The sequence below is a fragment of the Apium graveolens genome, chromosome 9, assembly GCF_009905375.1.
Source record: "Apium graveolens cultivar Ventura chromosome 9, ASM990537v1, whole genome shotgun sequence".
NCBI classification, from domain to species: Eukaryota; Viridiplantae; Streptophyta; class Magnoliopsida; order Apiales; family Apiaceae; genus Apium; species Apium graveolens.
The window spans coordinates 56,562,596-56,575,724 of record NC_133655.1 but is presented as its reverse complement, the minus strand read 5'-3'; the positions used below and the strand labels follow the sequence as shown (position 1 = coordinate 56,575,724).

Here is a 13,129-nt window from a genome sequence, read left to right as displayed (position 1 = left end):
AAGCCACCACACCTCCTTCCTTCCCATGTCATGCTTATGTCATCCTCATGATGTCATCCTCCCTTCTTTGTCCTCTTTCTATTGGTTGGATGACATCATTCCCACTAATCCCTTTGATTAACTTCCTAATCGTTTGCCTAATGACCGCTGATCTGTTATACGGTTCGCTTAACTTTCGTTCTCGTTTATCGTTTGAAGGATCATACCCGGGATCTTATTACTTAGGTTCCCTTAACCTTTCTCAATACATTATATTCCTTTTTATGATCCTCTATTATAATCCTTTAATTTAAATCCTTTTTATCCTGTTACCTTATACTCAATTCTCTCCGTATCTTGTGGATTTCCGGGAAAAACCAAAGTGTTCGGATTTGGATTCTGACGATCTTTACATACACTTATATCCCATATAAAGTACTAATAAAATCTCAGAATATCCATATCAGAACCCCTACATAGTGTGGCATGAAAAGTTTTCTCATTCAGCAAAAACACTATTCATAAGGGTTTCAAAAATTTCCCAAAAATTGGGGTTATTACAGTAAGTTTGTAGCACAGTGTTGTATGCACCTTTGTATAGAATCTGTAGTAGCATATAAGTCATGTTGACTTTAACTAGATATGCAGAATAGGTTGATTAACTGTACATAAGCAATGTCTTATAATTCTGTATAAGTGAAATGAAGTCAAGTGCCAAAATAGCTATCAACGGATGCTTAACAAAGCTTCGACGGATGATCAAATGACTCTCAACGGATATTCAAAATAGCAGTCGACGGATGATCAAGTAAGTCATCGACGGATGATCTGAAAGTTGATGGATGATAACATCAAGATTCAAACATCAGTTGAACAGTGAAAGCTGACACACAGCCGTCGAGATTGGATACAAACACTGTGGAAGCCTATTAACTGGGTCATAGAGGACGAAAAGCAGCAAAGATCAAGACTGTTAGATTTTATATTTATTCAGTTCTTTCTGACTTTGTAATCTTGGTAATATATATAAACCAAGAGAGTAGCAAAGAAAAATGCTTAGAAATAAACACAGAGAAATCTTGTAAGCACTATCTTTAGCATTTCCTGTGTTCTTAGCTGTTCTATCTTGTAAAAGCAGCTGTGAGCATTTCTGCACACAGAGTTCTCTCGATATATTAATATATATCTCTGGTGGAATTGTTTAAATCCACCAGAAAGTTTTTAAAGACTCTTGTTTTTAATTACTCTTGTTTTGATTCATTAAAGTTTATATTGCGCATTGTGTTAATCAAAACAGACATATCTATAATCGAGTTGAACATTTTTATTTCAAGAAAAAGATAAAGAATTCCATTCAACCCCCCTTCTGTAATTCTTGCTATATTGTTAAGGGACTAACAATTGGTATCAGAGCAAGCTCTTAATCTACAAAGAGTTTAAAGATCAAAACAATTCAGCAAAATGAACAAGAAAGATGTCGGAATCAAGATTCCTTTTCTGGATAAAGATAATTACCATCATTGGAAGGTAAAGATGCATCTTAATATGCTTTCTCAAGATGAGGCCTATGTGGACTGCATAGAAAGAGGCCCTCATGTTCCAATGAGAGCTGCAACAGGAAATGAACCATCAGTTCCAAAGCCAAGGCATGAATGGTCTGATCCTGATCTTGAACAAGTCAGGAAAGATAAAAAGGCCATGAACATTCTGTTCAATGGTGTTGATGCATATATGTTTGATAACATCATCAACTACAAGACTTCCAAGGAAGTTTGGGACACAATACAGATAATCTGTGATGGTACTGAGCAAGTAAGAGAAAATAAAATGCAGCTCCTGATTCAGCAATATGAGCATTTTCACAATGAAGAAAGTGAGTCACTCACTGACATTTTTAGTAGATTCCAAAAGCTACTAAATGCTCTTAAATTGCATGGAAGAGTCTATCAGACTAAAGACTCCAATCTGAAATTTCTCAGATCTCTTCCAAAGGAATGGAAACCAATGACAGTCTCATTGAGAAACTCGCAAGATTATAAGGAGTTTACTTTGGAGAGACTGTATGGCATTCTGAAGACCTATGAGCTTGAAATAGAGCAGGATGAAAGAATGGAGAGAGGAAAGAAGAAAGGAGGATCCATTGCACTAGTTGCTGAACTGGAAAAGGATAAGGAAGTGAAGATGGAAGCTGTGGAATCAACTTCAAAGGCCTGTGAAAGCAAGGGTAAAGGGCTAGCTGCAGAAAGTGAAAATTCTTTGAGTCAAGATGACATGAAGGACATTGATGAGCACCTAGCATTCCTTTCAAGAAGATTTGCCAAGCTCAAGAAGAACTTTGGAGCTGCCAAGCCAAATAGGAACATGGTGGATAAGTCAAAATTCAAGTGTTTCAAATGTGGCTTGGCAGGGCATTTTGCAAATGAGTGTAGAAAGTCAGATTCTAGTAAGAAGAGATTTGAGTATGTGGATTATAAGCAAAAATACTTTGATCTACTCAAACAGAAGGAAAGGGCTTTTATTACACAAGAGAATGACTGGGTAGCTGATGGTTTGGATGAAGATGAGGAGATCAGCTATGTCAATCTAGCCCTTATGGCCAAGTCTGATGAAACAGAGACAAGTTCCTCAAGCAATCAGGTAATTACTACAAACCTTGCACATTTATCTAAAGCTGAGTGTAATGATTCAATAAATGACATGTCTACAGAATTGTATCATTTGCGTGTTACACTTAAGTCCCTCACTAAAGAAAATGCTAAAATCAAAGAAAACAACTTGTTTTTAAGTGAGAGGAATAATGTGCTTGAGTCGCAGTTTGTTGAGTTTGAGAAACTAAAAATTGAGTGTAGAATTGCTAAGGAGGAATTAACTGAGTCCTTGAAAAAGGAAGAAATTTTAAAGAAGCAGCTCGATCGTGAACAGGAGGTGATTAAAGCATGGAAAACATCCAGAGATGTTCATGCTCAAATCACCAAGGTTCAAGGAATTGAGTCCTTTTATGATGAACCCTGGAAAAAGAATAAGGAGAAACTAGAACCTATTTTGGTAGATGGATTGCTGACAGATGTAGACTCGACGGATGATGAGGACTATCCGTCGGATAACAAAATGTGTTATCCGTCGAATGATAAAAATCCTCATCCGTCGGCTGTGAACAAACCCATTAGTAAAGCCAAATTAACCAAGCTTAATGAAAAGTATGGGTCTATTTCCAAGAACTTTGTTTCAGGGGAGTCAAGTCAAGCCAAGAAAGGGAAGAAGGCTAATGTTGGTCACATGACTGTCAAACAGTTGAGTAACAGACTTGAGAATATAGAGGTAAAAACAGAAACTAAAAGGAAAAACAATAGGAATGGTAAAGTAGGGATTAACAAACATAACAACTACACACCTGACAAATATGCTCCTAGAAAAATCTATGTCAAATGTGGCAGTGTAAATCATTTGTCTGTTAATTGCAAATCTGCCATGCCTACTCCCATGTCTGTTCAGCCTCAATTCTCTAACATGAATGCCATGCCTCCTATGCCTGTTAATGCTATGCCTACACAGAACATGAATGCACAGTTTGCTAATATGCCATTTGCACCTAATCCATATTATGCTGCATACAATATGCCTCAAATGCCATTTAGCATGCCTTACTGGAACAACATGTTTGCACCAAGCATGCCATTTCCTGTTAGCCATAACATGCATAATAATTCTGTAGCACCTAGTGGTTTCAAAGGCCCAACTCAAATGACTAAGGAAGAATCTGAAATTCCTAAGTCAAATGAGTTAAAACCTAAGAAACAGAAGAAGAAAGCTAACAAGGCAGGACCCAAGGAAACTTGGGTACCAAAATCAACTTGATTTGATTTTGATGTGTGCAGGGAAACAGAAGGAATCTTTGGTACTTGGATAATGGTTGTTCAAGGCACATGACTGGTGATTCTACCCTGCTCATAGAGTTTGAAGAGAGAGCTGGCCCAAGTATCACTTTTGGAGATGACAGCAAAGGTTATACAGTGGGATATGGCTTGATTTCAAAGGACAATGTCATCATTGAAGAGGTTGCCTTAGTGGATGGTCTCAAACACAATCTGTTGAGTATCAGCCAGCTTTGTGATAAAGGCAACTCAGTAACCTTCAACAAAGAAACCTGTGTTGTGATTAATAATCAAAACAACAAAGTGGTTCTCACTGGTGTGAGAAGAGGAAATGTGTATCTAGATGACTTCAACTCAAATAAAGCAGAATCTCTAACTTGTCTTCTCAGTAAAGCAAGTCAAGATGAAAGTTGGCTATGGCACAAGAAGCTATCCCATTTGAACTTCAAGACCATGAATGAGCTGGTAAAGAAAGAGCTAGTTAGAGGCATTCCTCTGGTGGAGTTTACAAAGGATGGACTATGTGATGCCTGCCAAAAAGGGAAGCAAATTAAAGCATCATTCAGGAAGAAACTTGATTCAGCAATTGAAGAACCTCTGCAACTGCTTCACATGGATTTGTTTGGACCAGTCAATATTTTGTCAATCTCAAAGAAAAGATTTTGCCTAGTAATTGTAGATGATTTCTCAAAGTTCTCTTGGACCTATTTCCTAAAGTCCAAAGATGAAGCTAGTGAAATCATCATCAATCACATAAGGCAAGTTAACAATCATCCTGATTTCAAAGTTAGAAGAATCAGGAGTGACAATGGAACTGAGTTCAAGAACTATGTCATGAGAGCATTCTGTGAGGAAAATGGGATCCTGCATGAGTTTTCAGCAGCAAGGACTCCACAACAGAATGGAGTAGTGGAAAGAAAGAATAGATCTCTTATTGAAGCTGCAAGGACAATGCTTGAAGAATCAAAATTACCAACATATTTTTGGGCTGAAGCTGTCAACACTGCATGCTACACTCAGAACATCTCTCTGATTAATCAAGCAAAATGCAAGACACCTTATCAATTGTTCAAGAACAAGAAGCCAACTCTAAACTTTCTTCATGTCTTTGGTTGTAAATGCTATATTCTGAGAAATCAAACTGATCAAAATGGGAAGTTTGATGCTAAAGCAGATGAAGGAATTTTTGTTGGATATGTTGTTGGTAAAGCATATAGAGTCTACAATCTAAGAACCAACATTGTTATTGAATCTATACATGTTGTGTTTGATGATAAAAAGATTGAAGGACTAAAAGATGGAGATTACCATGAGAGCCTCAAATTCGACAATGTTGAGATGGTCAGTGAAGAAAGTGATGATGAAAGTGATCAAGAAACAGTGTCTAAGGATAATGCAGACAAATTTACTATAAATGAAGCACAAAACTCAACATCCGTCGAGTTACATAATGCTTCATCCGTCGGAAGGCAATCTGTATTATCCGTCGGAAGACAACCTGCCTCATCCGTCAGTACTCAAAATTCACCATCCGTCAGGTTATCAAAAGGAGCAGGAAGTCAAGGCAGATCACCCATAGAAAGCACCCCAATTTCAAATCAAAGATCCACAAACTCAGGGGGAGTTTCTAGCAATCAAAACTCAATCACACATCAAGACTACATTGAGGTATCTTCATCTAGGGCTAATCTACCTCAACCAAGGAAATGGACAAAAGATCACCCCTTTGAACTGATTATTGGTGATGTTTCTTCCAGAGTTCAAACCAGGAGAGCAACTCAAGAAGAATGTCTATACAGCAGCTTCCTGTCTAAGGAAGAACCAAAGAAGGTAGAAGAAGCCTTATTAGATCCTGATTGGATTTTAGCTATGCAGGAGGAGCTAAACCAATTTGAAAGGAATAAAGTATGGAAGCTGGTACCCAAGCCTAAAGGAAAGAATCCAATAGACACCAAATGGGTATTCAGAAACAAGATGGATGAAAATGGCATAGTAGTAAGGAACAAAGCAAGATTGGTTGTTAAAGGCTATTGTCAATAAGAAGGGATATATTTTGATGAAACATTTGTTCCTGTTGCAAGACTTGAAGCCATCAGAATCTTCTTAGCCTATGCAGCCCATGCCAATTTCAAGGTCTATCAAATGGATGTCAAAAGTGCCTTTCTGAATGGAGATTTGGAGGAAGAAGTGTATGTAAGTCAACCTCCTGGCTTTGAAGATCCAAATTTCCCAGAGTATGTCTACTATCAATTGAAAGCACTTTATGGACTGAAGCAAGCACCTAGAGCCTGGTATGACACTTTATCAAAGTTCCTTTTGGAAAATCACTTCACAAGAGGTACTGTAGATAAAACTTTATTTTTCAGAAATGTGAATGGCTCTAGCATACTTGGTCAAATTTATGTAAATGATATTATTTTTGGCTCTACAGATGAAAAACTTTGTAAAAAGTTTGCCAAACTGATGCAAAGCAAGTATGAAATGAGTATGATAGGAGAACTAACTTACTTTCTTGGTTTACAAGTTAAGCAAGTTAGTGATGGAATATTCATTAGTCAAACTAAATATATTTTTGATCTTTTAAAGAAGTTTGATCTGATGGATTGCACATCTGCAAAAACTCCTATGGCCACTGCAACTAAGCTTGAACTAAACACTACTGAAAAGTCTGTGGATATTTCAAGTTATAGAGGCATGGTTGGCTCACTTCTGTACTTAACAGCCAGTAGGCCAGATATAATGTTTGCTACATATTTGTGTGCTAGATTTCAGGCTGATCCTAGAGAGTCTTATTTGATAGCTATTAAAAGAATTTTCAGATATCTCAAAGGAACACCAAACCTTGGCATTTGGTATCCTAGAGATTCTGGTTTTGATCTAACTGGTTATTCAGATGCAGATTATGCAGGTTGCAGAATTGATAGAAAAAGCACAACAGGAACCTGTCAATTTCTAGGAGACAAGCTTGTGTCCTGGTTCAGTAAAAAGCAAAATTCAGTTTCTACTTCTACAGCTGAAGCTGAATATATTGCCGCTGGCAGTTGCTGTGCACATATTTTATGGATGAAAAATCAATTGCTAGACTATGGTTTGCAAGTTGAAAGGATTCCTATTTTCTGTGATAACACAAGTGCAATTGCCATCACTGAAAATCCAGTGCAACATTCAAGGACAAAGCATATAGACATCAAGTACCATTTCATAAGGGAACATGTAATGAATGGTACTGTAGAGTTACATTTTGTTCCAAGTGAGAAGCAATTTGCAGATATTTTTACCAAGCCACTGGATGAATCCACCTTTTCTAGGTTGGTAAGTGAGTTAGGTATGCTTAATTACTCTTGAATTTATCTGAATTATTCTTGCAAGTTGAAAAGAAGCCAGAAATTTAGTTGATTTTTAGTCTTGGATGAAATTTTGGCTAAGTCAAAATTTGTCTTTCGACGGATGACCATTATCCATCGGGTTGAGTCATCCGTCGATATACAAATTGTAAATAAAGATCAATTACTTTTCTGGAATATTTTAAAGCTTGACGGATAACATTTTATCCTCATCCGTCGAAGTGTCTAAATCTTAACCGTTAATTCCCTGAACATTATCCATCGAGTATACTTACAGTTTATAAGCATTACACGATGGATAATGGGTGGAATTTTTATAGTTTATTTTAAAACGGTAATTTTAGGCAGTTTCTATTGGGTAATTTATTTCTCTTTATTATTTTTATCCGTTGAGTTTGAGCAAAGTATAAAAGCCTATTTCATTCTAATCATTTTCTTTTATCATTCTCAAATTCAACTGTCTTAATTCATTCTCTCTCAAGCAAAAATCCCCTTTCTCTTCAAGCTTTTCTTCCCTAACAATGGCACCCATAGTAAAGATCATGTCACAGACTGGGTTCATCTATGAGAAGAACAACTTCACTGCCTTGGTCAATGAGGGGATTCAGCAATCTGAAGACTATCATAAGATGATGGACTTCGTGAAGAACTGCAAGTTAAGTTTTGCTATGCTGGAATCACCCACAATTTATTGTGAAGTTGTTGAGGAGATGTGGACAACAGCAATCTACAACTCTACTGACAAAACCATCACTCTGACCATCAAAGGTAATGTTTTCTATATCAATAGTGATGTCATAAAAGCATGTTTCAAGATACCTGATGACAATGTTACTGCACCACACACTGACACTGATATTGTCAATATGCTAAATTCCATTCATTATGCACTTCCTACTGCAAAACTAAGTGAAATTAGAAGACTAGGTCTTAGGAAGGAATGGAGTTACTTGTGTGATGTAGTAACTAAGGTCTTTTCTGGAAAAATCAGTAATTTTGATTCTGTAAACATTTCCGTGCTTAACATGCTATACATGCTAGTTACAGACAAATATTACAACTTAAGTGATCTGGTTGTGTATGAGTTAGGTTACAAACTAGGTGACTTAGCCAAAAGAGGAAAGAATATTTACTATGCTAGATTTTTTATGCTTTTGGCTAACCATCTTTGTGAAGAGATTGTGCTTGAGAACCCAACCAACAAATTAGCGTGTTGGGTTCAAGAGAGAAAAATCATTGCAGATCTGAACAGAGCCAACCATCACAAGGATGTGCCAGTGTTCTATTTTCCTGTAATGATGGCACCTCAGGTAAGTGAGGTAAGTTCATCTACACTCTCAACTATTCCAATCCCTTCTATTTCTTTGACTTCAGGCATAGCTATGGCAACTGTGACAATGACCAAACAGTTGCCTACCAAAGCTGCCAAAACAACTGCAATTCTTAAATCCAAATCAAAGAAAACCCCCTCTGGTATCTCCCAAAAGGTACCAGTTGAGAATCCTACCAAACACAAAGAGGGGAGTATGAAGGAGGGTAAGATAGGTGAGGGAAGGGGTGAACATCAAAGAAACCCCAAGGATAAGGTTGGAGAGATAAGTGAATCCCAGCCTAGCCACACTGCAGTTTCCCAACAAACTGCAGTGCTTAAAAAGGACAGAAGCTCATTTCTAGCTGCATCCTCCCAAAAGGATGTGGCTATTGAACAAAGCTCTCATCCAAGAGCACAGGCCAAGAGGGTTAGGGACACAAGCCTACACCAAACTTACACTAGAAAGAAGAAATCCAAAACAACTGGGGATGCATAGGACACACACTTAGTGCAAACTGATGCTAAAGACACAGTCCCTACACCTTCTCAAATTCAGATTGATGTGGCTCCAATAAATGTGGAGTCACAGCCAAAATCTCTCTTGATAGAAGCCACTGAAACACAATACTCACCAACCAACTCACTGGAAGTGGACATGATAAACACTTCAATTCCTGATTCCCCTTCTTTAACTCTGTTGGGGAAGCCAAAATCTAGTGCAAGTGAGCATCATCTTTTAGATGATTTGTTGGCTCACTTGCCAATTCTTTCTGATTCTATTGTGACATCTGTGCCTCAAATAACTTCAATCAACACAGAGTCAACAATAGTTTCTCTTCCCACCTCATTCATTTCTACTCTTTCGATGGATATTGCTCATCCGTCGGGTAGTGATTGTATCCCGACGGATAAGCTTAACAGTAGTTATCCGTCGGATAGCTTTACCACTCACCCGACAGATATCATTTATCCGTCGAGTGTCTCTGCACAACTTCAAACTTCAATAATTTCTAGTGCAGAAGATTTGGTGGTAATACAATCACTCTTAGGACTGAGAGAGGAGAGTGTATTGAGTGAGAGGCTGGGTTGCTCCCAGGCAAAACGAGAGGAAAATAGTGAATCTCAGCAATCCATTCATTCAGGATTGGCAAAAGTGAGTGAGAGGAGTCCCACCTTAGTAGGTGAAGGTGAGGGTGTGAGGGTGGGGAGCCAGGGTGAGACCCTGATGCAACAAAAGAGAGAACATGAGAGAAAAGCAGGTACTGGAGCAATAAGGATGGAGCCAGCCATTGCTAGTGAGTCAATGATTGTGGAGGATGCTGAAAAGGAAAGACAATTTCAGCAACATTACAAAGCTGTAATTGATAACATTTCCTTGGATGCTGACACTTTTACTCACCCTGTTTCAGCCTATCAACTGTTGGCTGCTCAGGGCAATGTGGAGGCAGAGCAGACTTTACCCTTAGTGCACACCACAGAATCTCTTCAAAGAGATAAAGCTACTGTCAACAGGATGCCTCCTCAAGCTGGAGAGCCATCTGAAGAATTTGGAGTAAATTCTGATGATGATGACTCTAGTTCTTTGAATAGAAGCATGAACTTAGGGGGAGCTGAAGGCCAAAGTTCTGATTTAAGTTTACCTGAATGGGCATGGGCAAAGGACTTTACACCAGGACAATTTGAGGTGTCCTTGGTAAGACAAGTAACAGCTATTCAGCAAGCCCTTCAGGAAGTTTCAGATGCAGGTACCAAGGCTATTCTTAAAGCTCATCTAGACTCCTTGCACTTAATGAAGATCCAACACTCCGGACAGAATATCAGTGTGGATGAATTGAAAAAGGAGATAGCTGACTTAAAGACATACAACTCTGAGAAACTGGATTCACTAATGCCATATGGTATCATGCATGATTTATTACAAAGGTTGAGAAGAAAATCAGATTCTGAAAAGAAGATAGCCAAGCTGGAGACCAGAGTTCAAATTATTGAGAATTCAGTGGCCCTACTTCTTCAAAATCAACAGACTCAGACAAATCTTCTCATGCAACTGGCTAAAGCACAAGGCCTAACTCCTTCACTTGATGATAACAAAAAGGGGGAGAGAGAATCAAGAAAGGGGGAGAAAGGACCAACTAAGGGGGAGAATATTGTAGTTCAAATCAGCAAAGTAATTGTACCTTCAATTACTATCTCCAAGCCACCAGTTGCAGATGGTATAGATCTTATAAATGCAGCAGCAGCAAGTTTGAAAGATGCTGATAAAGAAGAGTTGACTCTGATCAACTGGAAAAAGATTGATGAGGAAATACAGAGAAAGTTTCAATTAGTCAAGGAACCAGATCAGTCAGCAATCCATCACTCTCTTGTCAAGCCAATCAATGTGAATGAGATGAGCATGAACTATCTAGAGAAAGGACAATCTTCCTGCATCAAGACTACAAAGGCTGAGATGATTCTTAAACCAAGGGCAAACTATCCAAAGTCATCTTTGAAGAACCCTATGGATACTGTGTATGAGACACCCAAGCCTGATAAAAAGAAGCTTCTATCAAGATCTATTCTTCTCTACAAAGATCCAGCTGATTCAGCCTCAAGAGAGAGAATTGCAAAGATATTCAGAAATGGGAAGGAAATTTGTGTGGTAGCTGGACATCCACAATTTGCTCAAGCAAAGGAAGAAGAAAAAGCCAGATTGAAGCAGGAAAAGAGGCAAGCTGCTCTAGATGCAAAGAAGTCTAAACAAAAGAAAGAACAGTTTGCTATCTTGACCAAGCTACAGGCTGTGAATTCTTCTCAACAAATTCCCTCTCAACCAACTCAAGATACTGGATCAAAGAACAAGACTGAAGAACAGAAGAAATCTCCAAGAAAGAAAGAATTGGCTAAAAGAACAAAAAGAAAGTTGGATATTATTAACAAGGAATTGGAAGATCAATTTCCAATGGAATCCACTAAAGCTGAAACTCAAGCATCAAAGCCCTCTGTGGTATTTGAAGACATAAGGGTGGTGGACCCCTACAGGAACATACATGGAGAGCCTATTGTGCCAAAGGATGAGTCAATAGAGTGGGATAAATTACCAATTCCTGACTTCAACTTGCCAATTCTCACCAAGCCAAGAAGGACAAAATCAAGGGCAGTCAAGAAAGTGAAGATGTCACCTCTCAAATCCAAGGCAGTAGTCAAAGCTCAACCCAAGATCAACAAGGGAGACTACTTGTACTTGTGTGATATCAAGGAATTTTCAGACCTAAACCTTTATCTGGAGGACCTGGATGAGGTAAGGGCAATTGATGCATACAGAAACCTACCTGAAAGGTTGGTATTCAAGTACAAAGGAGGAAGGGAGATTCAGTGGCCTCTTCACTGGATACTTCAAGAAAGCCAAGCTGTGTTGATCAAAGTCTATTCATCCTTCAAGAAAAACTTTGGGTTTAATGTAACTGCAAGAAGATTAGAAGACCAATTGAGTGCATCTAAGGCCCATACACAGGGAGAAGAGTGCATCTAAGGCCCTACTGGCTGATGGAATTCATGGATGACAAGGGTGTGACAAGATTCTTCAGACTAGAAGACCAATTGAGTATCTCTAGCAATGAGACTCTTTTGGAAATGCAAGAAATGTTAGATCTCTCAGAATCTGATGAATTAGAATTCCACAGACAGCTCCAGAATCAAATTGAAGAAAATAACAGAAAGCTTGGAAGAAGATCCAGACCTTCAAGAAACTAGAAAAAATCTGCTCAGGCTAGAGGAGCATCTTGAATTGACTGTGAGCCAAACCTTGTATACCTTGTTTAAATTGAAGCTCTTTCAGTTTTATCTACTTATCTTTAAAGATGTATGTTCAGGATGTTTTATTATCATCAAGTGTCTCTTAATTTATGGCTACAATTCCAGTAGACAAAAATTGGGGGAGATTGTTGTGAATATGTTGTGCACTTGATGATTACCTAAACAAAACATCTAAGTAGATTTTACTTAGTGAAATAATGTAGCACTCGACGGATAAGAATTATAGTTCCGACGGATAACTCATTTTGAGTACCGACGGATGAGTAATTTATTATCCATCGAGTGAGTAGCTTATAAAATGATAAGTTTGTAGCACAGTGTTGTATGCACCTTTGTATAGAATCTGTAGTAGCATATAAGTCATGTTGACTTTAACTAGATATGCAGAATAGGTTGATTAACTGTACATAAGCAATGTCTTGTAATTCTGTATAAGTGAAATGAAGTCAAGTGCCAAAATAGCTATCAACGAATGCTTAACAAAGCTTCGACGGATGATCAAATGACTCTCAACGGATGTTCAAAATAGCAGTCGACGGATGATCAAGTAAGTCATCGACGGATGATCTGAAAGTCGACGGATGATAATATCAAGATTCAAACATCAGTTGAACAGTGAAAGCTGACACACAGCCGTCGAGATTGGATACAAACACTGTGGAAGCCTATTAACTGGGTCATAGAGGACGAAAAGCAGCAAAGATCAAGACTGTTAGATTTTATATTTACTCAGTTCTTTTTGACTTTGTAATCTTGGTAATATATATAAACCAAGAGAGTAGCAAAGAAAAATGCTTAGAAACAAACACAGAGAAAACTTTGTAAGC

General features: G+C 38.2%; 1 protein-coding gene across 1 annotated transcript in view; it reads right to left on the bottom strand.

Moving 5' to 3' along the window:
* Window positions 1-1,544: 1,544 nt before the first annotated feature.
* Window positions 1,545-13,129, bottom strand: part of LOC141685264 (dynamin-2B-like) — a 204,395-nt gene continuing 192,810 nt past the window's right edge. The window contains exons 10-11 of the mRNA XM_074490377.1: window positions 1,607-1,627; window positions 1,545-1,553 (exon numbers count right to left, since the gene is read on the bottom strand). Coding sequence (XP_074346478.1) covers window positions 1,545-1,553; window positions 1,607-1,627 — 30 coding nt within the window. The remainder of the gene's footprint in view (window positions 1,554-1,606; window positions 1,628-13,129) is intronic.